This window comes from Peromyscus maniculatus, chromosome 8 (genome assembly GCF_049852395.1).
Source record: "Peromyscus maniculatus bairdii isolate BWxNUB_F1_BW_parent chromosome 8, HU_Pman_BW_mat_3.1, whole genome shotgun sequence".
NCBI classification, from domain to species: domain Eukaryota; kingdom Metazoa; phylum Chordata; class Mammalia; order Rodentia; family Cricetidae; genus Peromyscus; species Peromyscus maniculatus.
In genome coordinates this window covers 42650991-42673318 of record NC_134859.1, presented here as the reverse complement: position 1 = coordinate 42673318, position 22328 = coordinate 42650991, and the positions used below count along the sequence as shown (strand labels likewise).

At 40.1% G+C, this 22328-nt stretch overlaps 1 protein-coding gene across 1 annotated transcript; it reads left to right on the top strand.

Annotated features, from left to right (window-relative positions):
- The first annotated feature begins 20273 nt into the window (after nucleotides 1-20273).
- LOC102917047 (olfactory receptor 2T29-like) lies at nucleotides 20274-22111 on the top strand. The gene is made up of 2 exons (XM_016003439.2): nucleotides 20274-20301; nucleotides 21138-22111. The coding sequence occupies exons 1-2, from the start codon at nucleotides 20274-20276 to the stop codon at nucleotides 22109-22111; spliced, it is 1002 nt and encodes a 333-aa protein (XP_015858925.2).
- Nucleotides 22112-22328: the final 217 nt, after the last annotated feature.

The following is a 22328-nucleotide window of genomic DNA, read 5'->3' as shown; positions in this document are numbered from 1 at the left end:
AACGAGACCTACCCTGGTGATGGGATGGCCAAACACCCTAAGAGTTGTGTGAGAAACCCCATCCAAGGACTGAGGAATCTGGATGCAGACATCCACGGCTAGGCCCCGGGTAGAGCTCCGGGAGTCTAATTAGTGAGAAAGAGGAGGGTTTATATGAGCGAGAATTGTTGAAACTAAGGTTGGATAAAGCACAGGGACAAATAGCCAAACGAATGGAAACACATGAACTATGAACCAAAGGCTGAGGGGCCCCCAACTGGATCAGGCCCTCTGAATAGGTGAGATAGTCGATTGGCTTGATATGTTTGGGAGGCATCTAGGTAGTGGTACCAGGTCCTGGGCTCGTTGCATGGGAAATACTGTTTTTAAAGTGATGTACTATTCCTTTGTAATACTTTCCACCTCCAGAACCAGTCATTGTCTCGAGGTCTTTTCTCAAAGCAAACCTCATTTCTGAAGGGTAAGTACATGTCAGCTCCTTTTCTGAAGCAGCCACTACTGTTCCTTTCTTATATCTAACAATTTCACCTAAACATACCATCAATTCTACACCCAGCTATCCTGGGTTCATCACTCTAATGTCTCACTGTAGAGGACAAAAGAGTCCAGTAGATGGAGCCTAGTGTAAGTCTATCACGAAATTCTAGTGGACTTCAATTGGATATCTAGAAACATCATGTGTGCTGGCTCCTCCTGGTTCCTTGCCTAGGTCTTGTGATGCTAATAGTGCTTCTCATGCACTTTTGTGCTGTTTAAGATAAGTTGGAGGCCAGATTCAATGAAGAATTCAGATCTGTCATTGCCCCAATTTCATATCATCCATGGAATTTCTCAAATGCTAACTGAAAAAGATACCTGCTGTTAACTACTGGCAGACACATGCACAGGAAAACATGCACACATACAGCCACACATACATGTGTACCCACAATTATGCAAACACACATACAATACATATATTTCACATATTCAAACAAGAACAGAATTAAAACAGATCCCCCATGTGACCACTTCTCTCTATTTACCTGCAGACCTTGAAGTCATCACACCACAGAGATTTGTGTGCTTCATTGTTGATCACACTGCTGGTCATAGTAGTTACATTATGGGCCCATCCTAGTCTGTTTGGCCACAGGGCAATGCATAATATAGAAAACTGGACCTACACACAATGTAATTTTTTTCAGCCATAAATAAGAACAAGCTTATGTGCTGTTTGAAAATATTACATACAGCATGCTATCTAAATTGCTGTATCTTCGAAATGAAAAAATAAGCTCTTTATGAATATGCTTCTGTCTATTCTATATGTATACCTAAGCTTTACAGGGTTTGAGTTTTGCTAACTAGAATTTTAATGTGAAAATTAAATTAACATGAAAGTTATACACTAAAATCTTTATTGAAACATGAGTTTGCAATAATTTCAGTAGCTACTACTAAATCATATTATTGTTTGGTCTCAGATGCAAGTTAAATTCCCAAATTGAAGTGGAGTATATACCTTTAAACTCAAACTCAGATTTCCTGTAGAAGATCATAGCAAAAAAATGAAAATCAATCTATATTTGTCATTACAAAATAAAAATACCAAACATTTAAAATCATCTTTTAAAAATGAAAGGGCAATAGGAATTATGAAAATATATATTACCATAAATGTAATAACTAAAGTTAATACGTGTATGGGAGAACTAGTTTATAAATAAATATAAGAAATAAAAAACAATATTAAGACACAGCCAAAAAACTAAAAAGGAAAATCATTACAGACAGATCAAAAGTCACAAATAAATACCTGAAATGGTAGGAATGGTACAGTGGTGCAACACCCTCTGATGTTATGGCAAGGGTATTTTTGAGTTATTTTCTCAGTTATATGAAATTACACAAAAACAATTTAGCACTGAGCTCAGAATATTTTCTATGAAAGTCCAGATGTGGTGGAACCTGTCTTTAATGTCAGTACTCAGGAGGCAGAGGCAAGTGATTCTCTGTGAGTTTAAGGTCTACATAGGGATGTCTAGGTATACTTAGAGAGGTTTGATTTCAATATTCAAAACCAAAGCAAGACAGAGAATATTAAATTTGAGCAATTTACTTCTTTTATTAATTAACAATGTTCATAAAAGTCTGCTGACCACACCACTCCCCTCCTGTTAGTCCCCTCTGTCCCCTGGACCATTTCACTTCAATTTATTTGTCATCTGTACACACATGATTGATGTGTCTGCATACAATTTAGGAACCACAAATGACTGAAAATGTGATATTTGTGTTTCTGAGACTGCCTTAATTCACTTAATATGGTTTTCCCCAGTTGAGTCCATTTGTTCTGCAAGTAACATAAGTTTGTTCCTATTTATGGCTGAAATAAAAATCCCATTGTGTATCCACCACATTTACTTTACCCATCCCTCTGCTGGGTACCTAGGTTGGCCCCATAACTACTTAGCCTTTGTGAACAGCACCACAGTAGACAATGATGTGCACTCACCTGTGTGATACACTGACTAGGAGTCCTTCATGTAATACTGAAAAAATGGAATAGTTGGTCACATGGTGGATCAATTTTTAGTTCTGGTGTGTGTGTGTGTGTGTGTGTGTGTGTGTGTGTGTGTGTGTGTGTGTTTGCATGTGTTGAGATGCACATGTATGTGAGTACATGTGTAGGTGTATGCTTATGCATTTGGTGTCTAGAAGTTGATTAAGTGTCTTTCTCAGCTGCTCTCCCCTCATATATTGAGGTACGGTCTTTCACTTGAACCTCTAGCTTGATGATTAAGCTAGTCTAACTAACCTACTTGTTCTTGGCCCTGTCTCTATCTCCTGGCCACCAGGACTACAGGTGGGCCACCATGCTGTTGTAGTTGGAATGTGAAATGTCCCTGATAGGGTATGTGGTTTGATAGTCTGGCCTCACTTCCTATGTGAAATCTTTCCAGAAGGCTGATGCAATGTGATAGGCCAGCCTTATGCTCTGGCCACCATGATGTCCCTGCAGCGATGGAATTTATCCACTCTGGAACTGTGAGCCAAAGTCGACCCTTTCTGCCACAGGTTTCTTTTGTCAGGGTATTCTATACAGCAACAGGAAAAGAAACTCAGAAAGTGTCCATCAGGCATTTGCACGAGAGCTGAGGATCAGAACTTCTGGTCCTCATGCATTTGCAGCAAGCGTTTTACCTGCTAAGCCATCTTCTCAGCCTCTCTACAGCCATCTCCACACACCTCAAAATCCACAGGCACTTGGTGTCCAAATGCCACAGAGTGAGCCCCTCAACACCAGCCTTCAGACAACTCTGTGCTTTCACATCCTTTCAGTCACACATGCTGCTTCTATGACTCCCCCCATGCAGATGGCTGGCTCTTTGGCTCTCCTTCCCCACCCATGGGTTGTGGGCTTTCCCTGGATCCCCTCCTCAGGCTGCTCACATTCAATCAGCACCAGCTGTGCTCCACTAGGCTGTGCACTATCTGTGTCCTCTGCTCAGATATGCAACACAGCTGCAGCCAGCCTCACATTTCACCATCAGCAGCAGCAGATTTGGTGAGACAACTGGGAATTCTTAAAAGGCGGTATTAGTTTTCTAAAAGAGAGCTTTTTCCCATGTTAAAAAATGGCAAACACGGGGTTGGGGATTTAGCTCAGTGGTAGAGCGCTTGCCTAGCAAGTGCAAGGCCCCAGGTTCAGTCCTCAGCTCCAAAAAAAAGGGGGGGGGGAAACACTATTATGATGGAGGCAGTTAGAGGCAGTTAGACCCCTGTACAATTACACAATGGATGGTTTAAAAATGGAACAATTAAATGGACAATCATCCTAGCTGGGATTGACATGATGTTATTTATCATTTTGGTAATTCTTGTTTTACCCTAAAAAATTGGCAAATATGAGTGCTAAGATACAGGCCTTAGAAAAGGTTACTGAAGAAAGTATTACCATTTTGACATTTTCCAGCCTTAGGAAACTGTACTAAAACAGATAGTAGAGATTTTCAGACAAAGACAGAGGAATTTAAAGGAGAACCAACCTCACCATTGCATTATAAAATTAGAGAGGAACAGCCTAATGTTATCAAACAAGCAACCTTAATTTATCTAGTCACCTTGTGGGAACAACTACCAAATGACAGATATCCCCAAGACTATGTAAAAGTTGACTAGTTTCCTGTGTAAATGTTAGATTTGAGGAAATTTAAGGAAGCAATACTCTCATATGGGATGTATTCACCTTTTATGAAGCAGATGTTAAATTGTGGTCAACTTGTAACACAATTGTCCCATAAGACTGGAAAGACTAGGTTACAGCAGTATTGGGATCTGATCCTCAGTTATAGTGGAGGACCTGGTAGAAAGATGAGGTGAGGACCAGTGAACAATGAACTAGGACTAGGGGTATTGAAATTTCCTGAAACCAACTTCTTGGAGAGGCAATTTTGCTGACGGATGAAGATGGTCTCTATATGATGACCATACCCTTGCTCTATGCCATGCAGCAGCTTTGAATGCTTGGGATAGAATTGAAGAAGTTGGAAAGAGAACCGAGTCATTTACTAAAGATATATAGGGCTCAAGAGAAAGCTTCACTGATTTGTTTACAAAGATTGACTTCAGCTGTAAACAGAATGATGCCAAATTCAGAAGCTAGACAAATAATAATTGAATCTTTGACTTTTGAAAATGCTAATTCACAATGCAAAAGGGTAATTAGACTTTTAAAGGGAAGATCATCACTGATAGAGGGATGCATCTGAGATACAGTCAATATTGATTCTTATAACCATGATGATGCTTGGATAGGAGAGGTGATTTCCAAAGGCTTGATGAAAAATCAAAATGCCAGGAGTTTTAATTGTGCTAAATAAGGCCACCTAAAAAGGGATTGTAGACAGGGAATTTCTAGAAACAATGTTTCTTCTATTCCAAACAGAAGGTCTTTGCATTCTGGAATATGCAGAAGGTGTGGCAAAGGCCAACAATGGACCAGCAAATGCAGATCAAAAAAGGACAGACATAGCACCCCTTTGCCATCAGGAAATGCCTTAGGAGGCCTCTTGCAGACCCCCATATAAAATTTGGTTTAGGCACTACATGTCACAGTGGGGGAAGCTCCTCCCCAGAGCAACTGAAGGACCTAATGACTATTATAAAAAAAAAATAACAATAATGCTCTAGATGATAAAACTGCTTTAAAGGTAAAACAAAAATTTCAGAAGAAACAATAAAGCAAATATTTTGCCAAACTTCTATAAATGATTAAAGACCAAAGCTAAAAATATGAATAAATGATATTGTAGTTGAAGGTCTTGTAGACACAGGGGCAGATGTAACAATAATTGCACCAGAATCCTGGAATCCAAATTGGCCTCTTCAGGAGGTAAATGATCAGCTTTTAGGGACTGGAATTTTTCTCAGGTAAAAAAAAAAAGAGGAGGTGGGTCTAATATATAGGATCAGAAGGACAGAGAGGAAAATTGAAGCCATATGTGACAAATACAGCAATGAATTTATGGGGATGTGATTTGTTAGAGCAATGGAATACCCAGATTTACATTCCTCAAATCTCAGAAGCAAACCATAAACTAACATACATTTTTGGGAAAAAATATTAAAAGGTATTATAAAGAACAGTTACTGACCATTTAGGTTGTACAAACACAGGGCACAGCAGCTGTTAATCTTTAAAAGGTACCTACAACCCAACCTTTAAAATGGTTCACTGACAAACCTGTCTGGGTAGAACAATGGCCTTTGACATCAGAAAAATTACAGGCCTTAGAACAGCTGGTACAGGAACAGCTAAATGCTCAAAATATTGAAGAGTCAACCAGTCCTTGTAATTCTCCAATATTTGTGATTAAAAAGAAATATGAAAATTGGTGAATGGTAATGGATCTAAGAGCTATTAATAAAGTGATTCAGCCAATTAGCTCTTTACAGCCTGGAATTCCCCTGCCTTCTCTATTACCTAAAGGATGGTCTGTTATAGTTATTGATTTAAAAGACTGTTTCTTCACTATATCTTTACAAGTAAAGGATAAAGAAAAATTTGCCTTCATGGTGTCTTCTTTTAATAATTCTCAGCCTGTTAAGATATATCAACGGAAGTTTCTCCCACAAGGGATGTTAAACTGACATACCCTGTGCTAATATTTTGTAAATGATTTGAGTATAGTTTCCTCATTCTATAATTTACCATTATATGGACAATATCTTACTACCTGATTCAAATGTACATATCTAAAGAAAATATTTGAAGAGGTAAAAAAAAGGCTTTATTGTAGATTAAAAATTGCTTCTGAAAAATCACAAAGAGGTGATTCTATTAACTACCTAGGATATAAAGTAGGTTTACAAAAAATCCAAACCCAGAAGGTACAAATCAGGAGAGATCAATTGTAGACTATTAATGACTTTCATAAATTGCTGGAAGATATTAACTGGCTATAACCCACAATTCAATTAACAACTCAAGAACTGAGTAATTTATTTCAAACCTTGCAAGGTGATAAGGACTTAAATAGTCCAAGAAAATTATCATCTGAAGCTGAGAGAGAATTGGCTCTGGTAGAAAAGAAATTATAGGAGGCACATTTGGATCATTTGGATCATTTGGATCCAGAGCTTGATTGCATTCTGGTTATTTTACCTTCCACTCATCCCCCTAAAGGAATTTTAATGCAGAGAGAAGAAAAGATCTTTGAATGGATATTTTTTTAACCACACAAACAGAGTAAAAAATGAAAGACCTATGTATAAATGGTTTCTGAGTTGATTCTGAAAGGAAAATTGAGACTTTGTCAATTAGCACGAATTGACCCAGTAGAAACTGTAGTATATTTTACTAATGATGAAATTTCCTTTTCATGGGCAGAAAATAGACATTGGCAAAGAACTTCCAGTAATTTGGGGGGAGAGATAAACAACAAATATCCCAAAAGCAAGAGAATTCAGTCTATAAAGAGAGCTAACTATATCTTTCCTCACATTGTACAGGGAACACCAATTTCTGGAGCCCATATATTATATTGATGCAAACAGATCAGGAAAGGCAGGTTATAAATCAGGAAATTTGAATAAAGTGTCTCAAAGCCCTTTTATGTTCAAAAGTCAGAATTATATGTTATTCTCGTGGTGTTATTAGATTTTCCAGAACCTCTTAATATAGTTACAGACTCTCAATATGTAGAAAAAGCTGTTTTACATATTTAAACTGCTGAATTTATCTGGGGAGATACAGAATTGACTTTGTTATTTATTCAGTTACAAGAAATAATTAGAAATAGAAATCATCCCCTATGCATAACGTTTATCCCATATGGCTCTACCATGTCCTCTAGCACAAGGTAATGATGAAATTGATCAACTATTTGTAGGAAATGTGCTAGAAACCTCAGAATTTCATTAAAAATGCCATGTCAATAGCAAGGGTTTGAAAAAAGATTTTTCTGGGGCTGGAGAGATGGCTCAGAAGTTAAAAACACTGGTTATTCTTCTAGAGGTTCTGAGTTCAAATCCCAGCAACCACATGGTGGCTCACAGCCATCTATTATGAGATCTGGTGCTGCCTTCTGGCCTGCAGGCATACATACAGGCAGAACATGGTATACATAATAAATAAATAAATCTTTAAAAAAAGAAAAAAGATTTTTCCATCACTTGGCAACAAGCCAAGAAAATTATAATGAAATGTCCTACTTGTTCATTGTATAACAAAACTCCACTACCTGCAGAAAGTAACCCAAAGGGTTCTCAAAGAGATGAAATTTGGCAAATGGACATGTTTCATTTTGCAGAGTTTGGAAAATTAAAATATGTATGCCACATCATAGATATATATTCCGAATTTCAATGGGCAACTGCTTTGAGTTCTGAAAAGGCTGATTCTCTAATCACACATTTGTTAAAAGTTATGGCCATCATGTGGATACTTGTACACATTAAGGCTGACAATGCTCCAGCATATGTCTCTAGTAAAATGAAACAGTTTTCTGCATATTACAACATAAAGCATATTACAGGTATACCACACAATCCAATGGGGCAAGTAGTTATAGAACGATCTAATCCAACTCTAAGATATGCTTCATAAACAGAAAGGATAATAAAGACCTTCAGAAATAGATTACATAATGCTTTGTTAACTTTAAAGTTTCTAAATGGTAATGAGAAAGGAATGTCAGCTGCAGAGAGACATTGAATAACAGAAAAAAAAATACTGAATTAAATAAGCCTGTGTACTTTAAAGATGTGTTGACCTCAGAATGGAAATCAGGATATGTGTTACATTGTGTGTAGCTGGAGGCTTTTTTTTTCCATCCTGCCCAGTTCTACGGCTGCTTATAAAATAATCATTCAGAGGCTTAATATTTCTTATAAATGCTTGACCTATTGCTCAGGTTTATTATTAACTAGCTCATATAAATTAAATTAACCTATTCCTATAAATCTATATTTTGTCACATGGCTGTGGTATTATCAGTCTGCTGGCATCTTGCTCCATGGGTGGCTGGATGGCATCCACTCAACTCCGTCCTTTTCCTGTATTTCTGCTTGGATTTCCTGCCTGCCTCTATCCTGCCTTGCCATAGGCCAAAGCAGCTTTATTTATTAATCCATGAGAGCAACACTTATTCACAGTGTACAGAAAGGCATCCCACACCAGTTGGGGAAGAGGTTTTGCTTTTGTCTCCACAAAAGAAGAAAAGCTATGGAAATCACCAAAATTAATAAATATTATATTTGAATAACAGAGACCTCTTGATTACAAGAGGCAATAGTTCATCAACCAGCATGACCAATTAATCTAAACTAATTTATAAGACTAACATGCTTTTCATTTAATCAGATATAACTTGCCAAAAGGGAACCTCCTCAAAGTTAGGGTTGAGGCACAGTTTTGTTGTTGTCTCTCCAGGATAATAGAGGCATCTGGCTAAGGAATCTGAAGACCACTGGACAAATGAGACATCTGAAGAAAAAGGACAAATCACCCAGAGATAATGCCCCCGACAAAAGAGTAAATTGGCCTATTGGTATATCATACTTCCAACAGGATAAAAATTTTATAAATCTTTCCACATATGTTTGTTACTGCTACTCCCTACAGACACTTAATGCAAATGGTCTTTTTGTAGTTCCAGTTCAATTAAAAATTAAAGCTGTCTTTGGAGTTGGAGTGTGGCTCTCTCCTTCATTAAATACAAGTATGATTGTTAAAAGGAAAATCCAAAATCTCTGTCTCATGTCAGAAGAGCTACTTGATATGGGATAGAAGTAAAACCAAAATGAAGGGACTATTCTATAGGCCCTAATATCATAATCCTTTGATTTTATTTTGCCTCTTTAAAACTCTTCTTAAGGTATAAATATTATCTCAAAATTTATAAAATTAGTATATGTAAGTATATATATTAAACTTTTTGTCATGATATTAATAGTCATATAGAGTACTAATTCTAGAAAAAGGCTCCATCTACCTTCCTATACATGATTTCAGGTTTGAGTCTCTATCAGGTAACTAGGAATTAAGTTTTTGTACTCTGGCTGTACATAACAACTTATGTTTTTTTGATCTCTTTAAGATCTGCATATGACATTTAAAATGTTTAAGTTTTTTGCAGTGAATCATGAGCATGCCAACAAAGTCTCCAAAAGGAGGATGGGGCCCTACAACAATTACACCAGGACTATGGTAATGCCACTAAGCTGACAAACACCACTAACACCACTAAAGATCTGCTTTGGACTACAAAATGCTCAGGACAATTTCAAGGTGACTGGCTGAAATGGTCCAGGCTCATTAACTACTCTAGCCAGGACTTGACATAAGCCCCCTGCACTTTCCCATTACACAGAAACTGGACAACAAATGATACAGCTAGTTCTCCCAGGACTTGACAAGTATCCCATTTTTTCAGGGATCCTAAAGATGCTGTTGCCCTCAGACATCAGCATGTAATTTTAAGAACATGATGCCCTAGTTATGTGGTAGTGGCACATGCCTTTAATCCCAGCACTTGGGAGGCAGAGGCAGGTGGATCTCAGTGAATTTGAGGCCAGCCTGGTCTCCAAAGTGAGTTCTAGGACAGCCAGAACTGTTACACAGAGAAATCCTGTCTCAAAAAAAAAAAAAAACCACGATGCCCACATTTCCAATAGGTGGTGTTGGCAGTTTTGATCATGCAGTGGTTTATGGATATTGGTCATCATTTAGGGGGGTTGGTTACAAGTTGTTATTGGTAATGATCAGGAAAAAAGCTGAACAAAGAAGATTAGATTCTGGGATATTTTTCTGAAAGAAAAAAAGAGTGGGATATAAAAATGATAGGGTAAAAGTGTAGATTAGTGAATCTACTTCTAAACCAAAAAAGCAACTACTAGTTTTAAATAGTTTACATTGGTTTGGATTTTTGTATATTGATACAAACTTGAGGTTATTTTTGTTGCACTGCATATATGTCTCTTTTCTTGTTTAAGATATTTTTGTACATTGACACAAATTTAAAGTTATTTTGGTTAGAACATGCTGTAATACGTTTCTACTCTTGTTCAAGGTATTATTCCATTTAACAATGTAATGTAAATTTCTAGTCCTTGAAAGTTATTATTACAAACTATTTAGGATAATAAAAAATGTAGGTCAGTAGTTAGTCACCTATTACAATCACACTTGTAGTCATGTTAGGTATGTTTTCAAGGACAGAGATATATTTTAGATAGACAGATGGTCTTCAAATACTTCAGAGACCTACAAAATATGGCATTTAAGATGTTCTAATAACACAATGTTTTGGGGTTTTTATTTTTTGCATAATTTATGACAATGAGACATGTCTGCTCCTGGCAGCACCAATCTACTTCAGAGAAGATGATGAACATCGAAGAAACTCCTTATGGAGTTTACTTCCTTTGTGGCAAAAGTTAGCCAATGGTCAAGAAAGTACCTTTGCCTTGACTGCTGACAGTATGCTGTTCAATTTGGACAAGTAGGACATAAAAGAAAGTGACTGCCAAACTTTGTCAAAACAAAATGGGACAGTCCTTCAAAAATCCTGCTTCACAGAAAAGTCTGTTAGATATTCTAGGCCTGCAAGCCAAAGATGGATGCTCCAATGTTATAGAGGAACCTTGGGTGAATGTCCAGGCAGCCAGCTGATTCTGTCGCTTCTTAGTTTTGGAAGATGTTCACTCTGCACTTCCTGTTTACTCAGGTAATATAATATCCTTCTCAGGTATCTGATAAAATGAAAGACTAAATAGTTATCATTATAGATTTCCTTGTTAACAAATTCAGAAAAGAAACTCACAAAAGAATTGTAAGTGTATAAAGTTGAGAGACATAAACAGATAGTTTTGTGTTAGTAATGCAAGTCAGGATAGAAAGTAAATTAGGTATAACACTTTGGAAGCACCAAGATAAGACTGATAATGGAGTATTTTCTCTGAATTTTTCAAATGCTAATGGACTAAATACTTTTAATGTAATTATTGCCTTATATATTTGTATATAGTTATTGTACTTATTGTATATACTTTTTCTATGCTAGTTAAAACTTTCAGAATAGATCAGGCCACCCAGGGATATCAACCAAACAGAGCTAAAAAGTAACAATAAGACCAGGCACAAACCCTCATGTCAGGGCTTGACAAGGTAGCCCAGAAGGTAGAAAAGGGCCCAGAGAGCAGGAAACTAAGTCAGAGATACCCTAACAGAGATACCACTGTTAGGAGTCCCACAAAAACACCAAGCTAACAACCATAACATATTTACGGAGGATCTACCTCAGACCCATTCAGGCTCCAAGACTATGGCTTCAGTCTTTGTGAGCCCCTATGTTCCCTACTTAGTTGATTCTGTGAGCCCTGTTCTTCTGTTGTCCTTGAACCTCTGGCTCCTACAATTCTTCCTCCATTGGTTTCCCTGAGCTCCAAGGAGAGGGACCCAATGAAGACCTCCAATCCAGGCTCTCTCTCCCCATAATGTTTGAAAGTGGGTCTCTGCAACTGCTCCCCTCACCTGCCAGAGGAAGCCTCTGATGACGATCAGATATACTTTATTCACCAATCCATAATTATAACAGAATGTCGTTAGGAAACATTTTATTGATATTTTTTCCATTCTAAGTCTGTGGGTTATTCAGCCTCAGATTCCTAGTCATCCAGGCAGTGCTGAGCATGGGCTCCCTCTTGTGGTGTGGACCTCAAATTAGACCAGTCGTTGTTGGCACTCCCACACGTTCTGTGCCTCCACTACACCAGCACATCTTGCAGGCAGGATAAAATGTAGATGAAAGGTTTTGTGTCAGGGTTAGTGTCTCATTCCCACCATTGAAAGTTACCTGGTTACAGAAGATGACCAGTTAAGGTTCCATGTCCTCCAAAACTAGAAGTCATCACTAGGGTCACCCTCATAGAATCCTAGGAGTTTCTACTGCACTAGTTTTACACACTGTCCCCCAAATGCCCTCTAATTCTAGTTGTCTCTCCCAGTAGTCTATCCCTCCACTGCCCCCTCCCACCTCATCCCTCCTGTTCCCATTTCCACCTGCACTCAGTCTACCCACAATATATATTCAATTTCCCTGTCCCAGGAAAACCCATTCATCTCCCCTAGAGCTTCTCTTGTTAATTAGCCTTTCTGTATTCTCTAGACTGCAGCATGATTACCAATTACTTAATAGCTAATATCCACTTACAAGTGAGAACATACCATGTTTGTTTTTTCTGAGTTATCTCACTCAGGATACTTTTTTTCTAGTTCCATCCATTTGCCTGCAATTTGATGTGCCACTGTTTTTAAATGCCAAGTGATACTCCATTGTGTAAATGTACCACATTTTATTTATCCATTGCTTGGTTGAGGGACATCAAGTTTTTTTTTTCCATTTTCTGACTATTATGGATAAAGTTGCTGTGAACATAGTTGAGCAAGGTAAGATGGGGTGGCCTTTGAGTATGTGCCCAAGAGTGCTATAGATGGGTCTTGAGGTAGATTGATTCCTAATTTCCTCAAGAATCACCATATTGATTTACATAGTGACTATATAAGTTTGCACTCCCACCAGCAATGGAGAAGTGTTCCCCTGCTCCACATCTTCACCACCATTAGCTGTCACTTGTGTTAATGATCTTAGCCATTCTGACACATATAAGATGGAATCTCAAAGACTTTTTGATTTGCATTTCCCTGAAGACCAAGGATGCTGAAATTTTCTTTTTAGTATTTCTCGACAATTGGAGATTCCTCTGTTGAGAATTCTCTCTAGGTCTCTACACCATTTTTTAATTGGATTATTTGGTTTGTTGGTATCTAGTTTCTTGAGTTCTTCATATATTTATGGAAATTAGCCCTCTTTTTGATGTGGAGATGATGAAAATATTCTCCCAATCAGTAGGCTGCCCTTTTGTCCTATTGATAGTGTCCTTTGACTTACAGAAAATTTTGGTTGAATGAGGTCACATTTATTAAAGGTCTGTGCTATCGGTGTTCTGTTCAGGAAGAAGTCTCATGTGCAAATGTGTTCAAGGAGTTTATCACTGGTTTTATGGGTCCACCTCAAAATTATTATGATTCTCAAACACCTCTCAAGATCAGCCGTACTGACCCTCACTTAGTGAATCCTGAAGGCATCGCACCCTGCATTCCCATCCTCCCTTGTGTGTCTCTATGGCATGCTCTTTTCTGCAGAAAATTTAAAAGAGAGAGGGGGGGGGAGAGAGAGAGAGAGAGAGAGAGAGAGAGAGAGAGAGAGAGAGAGAGAGAGAGAGAGAGAGAGAGGAAAATCAAAGTAATATTGTCAAGAACAACTAGAAGATTCAGAAAGCAGATGTTAAGTCGGAAGCAGTGAGTGCTGTGCAGTCTCCCCTCAGCTCCAACTCACCCCAGATGCTGCTGGCAGCCTTGGCCACATGGGCCAAGGGACAGTGGCTGGTTAAGTGCACACAGAGTAGGAGGGGAGTGACGTCATCCCTGGCTGGATTCTGCTCATTAAAGTGTGGTGTGGCGGTTTTTGTGAATAATGTTCCTTAGAGAATTTGGAAATGTAATTAATAAAGCTACAAACAAAAGCTGAAAGGCATCTCCATTACACGGCTGTGGTTTTCTCCTTGTGCCTTTTAAATCTCCCAGATTAGAAAAAGTATAATTGTAATTAGAATTAACAATGATCTGAAATTTGAACATTGAAGATAAATCTCACAGATAAGATACATAACTCAGATAATGCACGGCCATAGCCTTGAGCACCTATTAAAGTTCGTTTGTTTCTGTCTCTCTCTGTCTCTCTGTCTCTCTCTGTCTCTCTCTCTCTCTGTCTCTCTCTGTCTCTCTCTGTCTCTCTCTCTCTGTCTCTCTCTCTCTCTCTCTCTCTCTCTCTCTCATGTGTGTATTCCTGTGTAGGTGTGTTTGTTGATAATAAACTTCCAGTAGTTTTCACAGGTGTGGACCCCAAAGCCTGGTGTTCAGCTGCTCAATTATAGACACTGCCCCTCATTAGTGCCCAACAGACAGACCCAGAGCCCCATCCCTCACCTGCCATCTTGTCCTCTCCATATCACATCATCCCTGTGCTATAGTGTCAGTCACAAGCCACGTTCTTTAGAGCTGCATTCAGTTTAGATGTTTGTTTCTTTGTAAACAGTGACATGCAATTTGCAGAACAATCTACAAGTACAAATAATTAGTAAATATTTACATTGCTGTCACCTGGACAAAATCCATAGTCCTTGTTTCCCCTCTCTCCCCTTCTCCCATTCCCCCTGCACCTACCCCCATCCCACTCCCATCCCCTTCTCAAAGAGGGTAAGGCCTCCCTTAAGTAGTCAACACACGCTGGAGAAACAATTTGGGGTCAGACCCAGCCCCTTCCCCCTGCATCAAGGCTGAATAAGGCATCATGCCATGGGAAATGGCCTCTAAAGTGCCAGTTCCTATACCCAGGATAAGTTCTGGTCCCATCACCAGGAGACTCACAAACACATCAAGCCACACAACTTTCACCCACATTCAGGGGGCCTAGTTCAGTCCCAGGCAGGCTCCCCAGCTGTCAGTCCAGAGTCTGTGAGCTCCCACTAGCTTGGGTCAGCTATTTCCATGTTTTTTCCCATCATGATTACGACCTCCCTTTGCTCTTATAATCCTTCTTCCCTCTCTTCAACTGAACTCGAGGATCTTGGCCGAGGGCTTGGCTGTGGGTCTCTGCATTTGCTTCCTGCAGTCACTGGATGTAGGTTCTACGCAAAATCCATAGTCTTAGGACACCGCACATTCTGGTCATAGGATACAGAGAAACAAAGCTGTACTCACTAGGAGCCTTCCCCCTTGCTAAGTGGCTTTCCTTGTACCATGAGGTGCCATGTAGGCTTTGCGGGCAGAAAAGTCGGCAGCAATCTACAAGGCAGCTCCTGGGACTGTGAAAGCTAGCCAGCAGAGAGAAAAATGCCTGGTCACTACTAACTTGATTTTTCCATGTCTTGTGGACACTGTATGTGGTGTCTTCCAATAAAAGGCCTGACCATCTAGGAGGTAACAATAGGCTGTGTCATTTTGAAAGTCTCCAGGACACACATGAGAAACAAGTCCATAAAAGATATCCCACACCTGGGTACTGGGTTGTTGGGCAGTCTGTGGCTTCTGGGAGCAGTATCCGCAGTGTAGGGCATGTACAGCCATATGAACACAAAAAGAAGAATAGCAAGTTTTTTCAATATGGCCTTTTCAATAAACATCCTACAGCCCCATGGGACCTAGATGACCTTGAAGGATCAGGGTAAAAAGTACTGCCTCTTAATCCCTCTGTCCACATGGGAATAGGCCTCTAAGTAGGACCAATCAACACCCAGAAGGTCACTTGCATGAGTCTGGTCTGGTATTTTTAAATTTTGTATAACATTTGGGGAGGGGGAACTTTTTTGTCCACTTAGTCAGCCCTTGTAGATGTTTCCAAGAGCAGATCAATAATTTTAGATTACTCTAATGACTTAAATAAATGTTTGATAGAACTTTGACCTTAAAATTTTGATGAACATCACTTAATGATCTTTATGGCTCCTCTTTACATACCTTATATACGTTACTCAGACCTTCTGTGACCTGTTGAGGATTTTCAGCTTTGTATTTATTGTTTGATTGTGGAAACATTTAGCCATCTTAATTTAGAGGTAAGCCTTACCATATAGAAATGCACTTCTTACTAAAAATATCCTTGTAACATTCACATCTCTAGAGAAAATAGCACAAATACAAGTTGAATGCCTATTTGGAGGGAGCCAGTTACTGCGGACATTAGGGATAGGGTGGAACACATGAAGAAAATCAGAATTAGAAGCAGCATTCTCTGGTCTCACTGACTGCCACTAAAGCTATAAACAGCTATGTGACAGTGGTGAGCCTCACTAAAGCCCTAAGACCCTTACAACACTTTGAACATGAAGGAAGAAAGACTTCCTAGCAAACTCTCTTCAGAAGGAGGTAGGTGAGATGCACAGACAGGGGCAGCACATTTCTCACTGCCAGGGCATCACGAGGAACAACAGTCAGTTCCGTGTATTTGTGCTCAGATCATACTGTGCATAAGCTTCCCTTAATTCCATGAACTGTTTTTGTTGCATTTTATAACACATCCACTGTGTGGCACGGGTTCATAGCTTTTAATTACATAGGATTTGGTTGTTTGACGACACTGGTATTTTTATTTCCTTTCTCCGACAAAGGTCCTCATGAATCAGTTTCCAGGACTCTACAAAGCTTTCATATTTCAAGCTGGAGAAATTCACACAGGACCTTGGTCATACAGCAGTGATGATCTGTAGGGCAGGCAGGTGATGTTTGGGGTGGAATGTTGTCACTTTGATAGCTGCATGTGCCCCTTAATATGTGTTAGATGCTGGATTCTCTAATCTACTGATGGCCATGCCCTGACACGATGCACACCTAACACATCTGTGTCCTAACAGTGCTGAGTCAGCTGCCTTGGGGGCTGGACACAGCCTGGAGTCCCACAGAGCCTCTGTCGCCTACAGTTGATGCAGATGGACCAGACCAGCAGCAACAGGGAAAGACCCCTTTTCTTCTCGCTCCCCTGCCAAATCCACTCAGGGCCTGCACTCAAACCAAGTGTGGAAGGAGTCAAGACCCTGCTCCATCTGCAGGTTAAAGCCCCAGAAACATTGGAGGGCTGAGCTCAGGAGTGTGCCTGATGAGCAGAGGACACTGTGAGACCAGAGGATGGAATGGGAACACCACCATGACATGGGAACACGATTGGAAACCTTCAGCAATCAGAAAAAGTACAAAGTCATTTGGCTGCAGGATCAAGAGTGCCGTGCTGAGGTGGATCGATCTTCTTCCCTGTTGTGCATCGTCAACTACACAGTTTACACTTCACAGATGTGTGCAGTTTAAGGCAAGGTGTCACTTTCTAAAGTGTGACTTTTGTCCCACAGATGGAAATATAAATATTCTCATTTTCATCTAAGCCATTTGTATCTGTAGATCATTCTATAATTTTTAGGTCACTATTTAAAGTGAAACAAACTGAACAGAACACATTTGAACAGAACTCAGTTCCAATGAACATGGCTTCTGACTAGAGCAGAACACAGCCATGATGTGATGAGGAGAAGGCACATGAGGGATGGGGCCTCAGGGTCGGTCTGTGACTTACTAGTAAGGGGAACTGAACTCAAGCTTTGGACTCCACACTTATAAAGATAACAGTTCACAAAAACTACTGACAGTTTATATGAACAGAGAGAGACAGAGACAGAGACAAAGAGAGAATGGGAGGGAATAGAATTCTGCATAGTGAACAAGGGCCTGAACATACAATAACTGACTCATGTTGGACCAGATTCCCATTTATGATGGTGATAGTCCAGGCTATGGTCAATACTGGCTATGACTTTCCACTTTAACAAAACTGAAGGGTAAATGAGCCTGTGGCAGAGGTTTCTGTCACCATCCCTGGCTCACTTAGTTACATTCTTCCTTAAAGTGCCACAGGGGAGTTATTAACATAATCTTTATCCAGGAATGAGCAGGGTCCAGCCAAGGATGATGTCACTTGCCTCCTGTTCCTTCTGCACTTAACCAGCACCTGTCCCTTGGCTCCTATGACCCAGGCTGCATCTGCATCTGATGGTGAGTGGACCTGACAGGAGAGAATGCCCAGTACAGGGTGGGACCTAGACAGTCTGTTTGTTCTTCAAGAGGTTTGTTTTATCATTTATTGTCTATTTTTATGTGGAGGAAAAAAATTCTGCCTACTTCTCTCTCATTTTTGGTGTTTTGAGACAGGGTTTCTCTGTGCAGCCCTGGCTGTCCAGAACTTGCTTTGTAGACCAGGCTGGACTTGAAGTCAATGAACTACTAGCCTCTGGCTCCCTAGTGCTGGATTAAAGGAGTGCACTGCCACACCCAGCATCTTCCTAAAGCTTCCCTTTAGTGCTTTCTTACTGAGAATTTTTCTAAGATATGAATGAATGGAGCAATCTGTGACACACATAACACACACACACACACACACACACACACACACACACACACACACACACACATACACACACACATACACCAGACTTGCCCTGATTTCATTGCAGGTCCCCTACCACAGTCTCACAAGTGCTAAGATTGTGGTAGGCATCTGCCAACACCCCACCCTTCCTTGTGTGTTTCTATTGTTCATATTACAATCCATTAATTTTCCAAAACTATCTCTTATGTGGTTGATTTCATTTCAAGTGTGGGCAATATTTAAGTGTTACAGTAATGCAAACATAGTTGTTTTAATCTTATTCATGTCTTATCATATGAAACAGACTGTGGTTGATCTAAACACAAAGTATACATTTTCCTGGGGAAATGGTGTTTCCCATAGAACCCAGGCAGGTACCCACTCTGTGCCTACTCATAGGTTAAGCATTCATGCTGTGCGTTATTGTGTGATATGAGGCAGATCCCCTGAGACCCTGAGTTTCTCCACTGTAAGGAGAAAACATGGTGACTCCTGTGGAAGCACAGGGTGGTTCAGGGATGCTGCTGGCTGGGGAGGATGCTTTGTGATTCCTCTGCCTTCACCGTGAGTAATACCCAGTGTTAACATGCACCAAGCTCTTCACATGAAATCAAACTCACAGAATGTGTAAGGGCAAGCCAGCTGCTGGTCCTGTGCATTGTGCAGACATCACCTTCCTGATCTCCCTGCTCTCTGGGTGCCTTGATGCCAGTGTTCCCCATTTAACAGAGTGTGCCACCTTCCCAGCACACCTCCTGCCCCTCACCTGCCCCTGACCTCCACTCACCCAGCAAACACTGGTCAGGGATTCTCATAAACTGTGGCAGCCTCCCTGGTCCTTGCTCTCTGTGTCCACAAATATGAAAAAGTCAGCAGGTAACCTTAAGGAAAGCTTAAGTTTTAGAACATATGTAGGTTTTCTTTCATGAATAAGCCTTCTTAAAATGGAAATCCATCATGTACCTTCCTATCCTTAGTCTATTGTCTGCCTGCATCTCTGTCCATCTCCTCCCATAGGTCTCGGGTTTTCCTGACATTTATATGAAAACATCAAGGACCTGAGCCGTGTTCTCTACTCCATCAGTAGCTTGGCAGAACATGGTCCTTTAAGGACTTCAGTTTCAGGTGTGTTTTGTGGTTTTGGTTTTAGAATCTTGACAGAGATTAAAATGATCCTGAGACTTGTGATTGCTGTCTCAGCAGCTCCTCCCTTTAACTATTCCTAACATCTCAGGAAGAAGAGATTTCATTTCCTTTCCATTGCTAAGAGTTATCAAACTGAAATATCTAATAGTAAGAAATAAAAAGAACTTTAAATATCTCCTCTCTTTGAGAGGTACCTGTGGAAGCAGCATTCACAAGCCTTGTCAGAAAGGCTGGCTACATTCTGTCTGTTGCTGTTTCTCACTCTGTTGTACCTGTTTAAACCTTCAAATTTAATTCAGATATGTACTATTTTCCCAGCACATTTGGACACTTACCTTGTTTAATGCAATCAAAGTTAATGTGTCCTTGTACACACACACACACAGAGAGAGAGAGAGAGAGAGAGAGAGAGAGAGAGAGAGAGAGAGAGAGAGAGAGCTGAATCATTGTCAGGGACATGTTGTGGCTGTCTTCTCTCTACTTCTCAGACTCCATGAGGAAGTGGCTGACAGTTCACAGAGATGCTGCTGCCACAATCCAGCCTGGCAACCCAACTGCTGAATCCTCTGCCACCTGCTGAATTTTAGAGTCAATGGTGGACTCTGTGAGGAGATGAACTGGGAGAAGCAGAGACCAGGAAACGGTGAGACTTCCCATTATCTCAGTCCAACCAGTGTTATATGAGCAAGCATGTTCTACTTATTGTTTTATCTATCATTTCATATGATTGTGTTTATATGAATGTATATGTATATTCAAGCTCAATTTTAAGTAGACTGTGCATTTTCTTTTTTAATATTTATTTATTTATTATGCATACAAAGTTCTACCCTCAAGTAGGCCTACAGACAAGAACAGGGAGCCAAATATCATTACAGATAGTTGTGAGTCACCATGTGGTTGCTGGGAATTGAACTCAGAACCTCTGGAAGAGCAGCCAGTGCTCTTAACCTCTGAGTTGTCTCTCCAGGCTGTGTGTGCATTTTTCCATTAAGATCTTTTACAATATTTTTAAAAACTATATTCTTCATTGACTTACTAAAATGGAGAGTGCATCTCATAATGTGTTAATATTATAAGCAACTCTACAATAATTGTTAAGAATAACTTTATTCATTAACTTCCTTAATAATATGTCTCCTTATTTGCATTTGTCTTTCCTTGGTGTTTGTTTGTTTCTTTTGGTCTACCATTCACTCTTTTTGCTAGTAGCAAAAAATTATTGTGCAGATTTGAAGACTTTATTCATGGAGGTTGCTATTAGTCATCAGGTAAGATCACAATCATGAACTACAATAGCTCTACCCTGACTTGTGATGGATCTAACCAAAGATATTAATTCTTACATTTTTAAAACATTAAATTATAGTTAGATAATCATTCTCAGAACTAAAGGCCCAGGGAACTGTCTCAGCACACTAGGCTTGTGCACATAACAGTTTGCAAAAACTAACCCCAAAGCATTCTTGATTGCCTAGGAGACACCCATGAACATCAACAACTGGATGAGCAACTACACTGGACAGTCAGATTTCACCCTGGTTGGATTCTTGAGTCAATCCAAACAACCTGCCCTGCTTGCTGTGGTCATATTTATGGTTTTCCTGATGGCCTTGTCTGAGAATGTCCTCCTGATCCTTCTGATACACTCTGACACACGCCTCCACACACCCATGTACTTTTTCATCAGCCAGTTGTCACTCATGGACATGATGTACATTTCTGTCACTGTGCCCAAGATGCTCATGGACCAGGTCCTTGGGAACCACAAGATCTCAGCTGCTGCCTGTGGGATACAGATGTTCCTGTACCTGACACTAGGAGGTTCAGAATGCTTCCTTTTGGCTGCCATGTCTTATGATCGCTATGTGGCCATCTGCCACCCACTCCGTTATCCTGTCCTCATGAATCATGGGATGTGTCTCCTCCTGATGTCTGTCTGTTGGTTCCTGGGATCCCTGGATGGCTTCATGCTCACTCCTGTCACCATGACCTTCCCATTCTGTGGATCCCATGAGATCCATCACTTCTTCTGTGAGGTCCCCGCTGTGACAAAGCTCTCCTGTTCAGACACCCGGCTGTATGATACCTTCATGTACCTGTGCTGTGTGCTCATGCTTCTCATCCCTGTGGCAGTCATCTCAAGCTCCTATTCATTCATCCTCCTCACAGTTATCAGGATGAAATCAGCTGAGGGCAGGAAGAAGGCCCTGGCCACCTGTTCCTCCCACATGACTGTGGTCATCCTCTTCTATGGTGCTTCTTTCTACACCTACATGCTCCCTGCCTCCTTCCACACCCCTGAGAAGGACATGATGGTGTCTGTGTTTTACACAATACTCACCCCTCTGTTGAACCCACTAATCTACAGTCTGAGGAATAGGAATGTCACAGATGCCACGAAGAAACTGCTGGGTGCAAAACACCTTTTTCAAGAAACAGTAAAGTAAGTAATTTGAAATGAACAGTTCCTTCTCCATATCTCTGCACATCTGTTGATCTAGGTCTCATGCTGACATTATTCCTCATCCATCATGTCTGATTGCATAGTCTTCCCTTTTGAAGAATTCTTTCTCTATTCTAAAAATTTCATTGGCACACTTCTTATACATTCAAACTCTTTATTTCTATCTTGTCAATGTTATATTTTCTGAAGTTGATAGTGGC

Excerpts from the sequence above, each read along its gene's own strand:
- LOC102917047 (XM_016003439.2), top strand. The coding sequence starts at position 20,274 with ATGAACTGGGAGAAGCAGAGACCAGGAA. Across the intron at positions 20,302-21,137 it reads GGAGAAGCAGAGACCAGGAA|AGGAGACACCCATGAACATC; the intron begins ACGGTGAGACTT and ends TCTTGATTGCCT.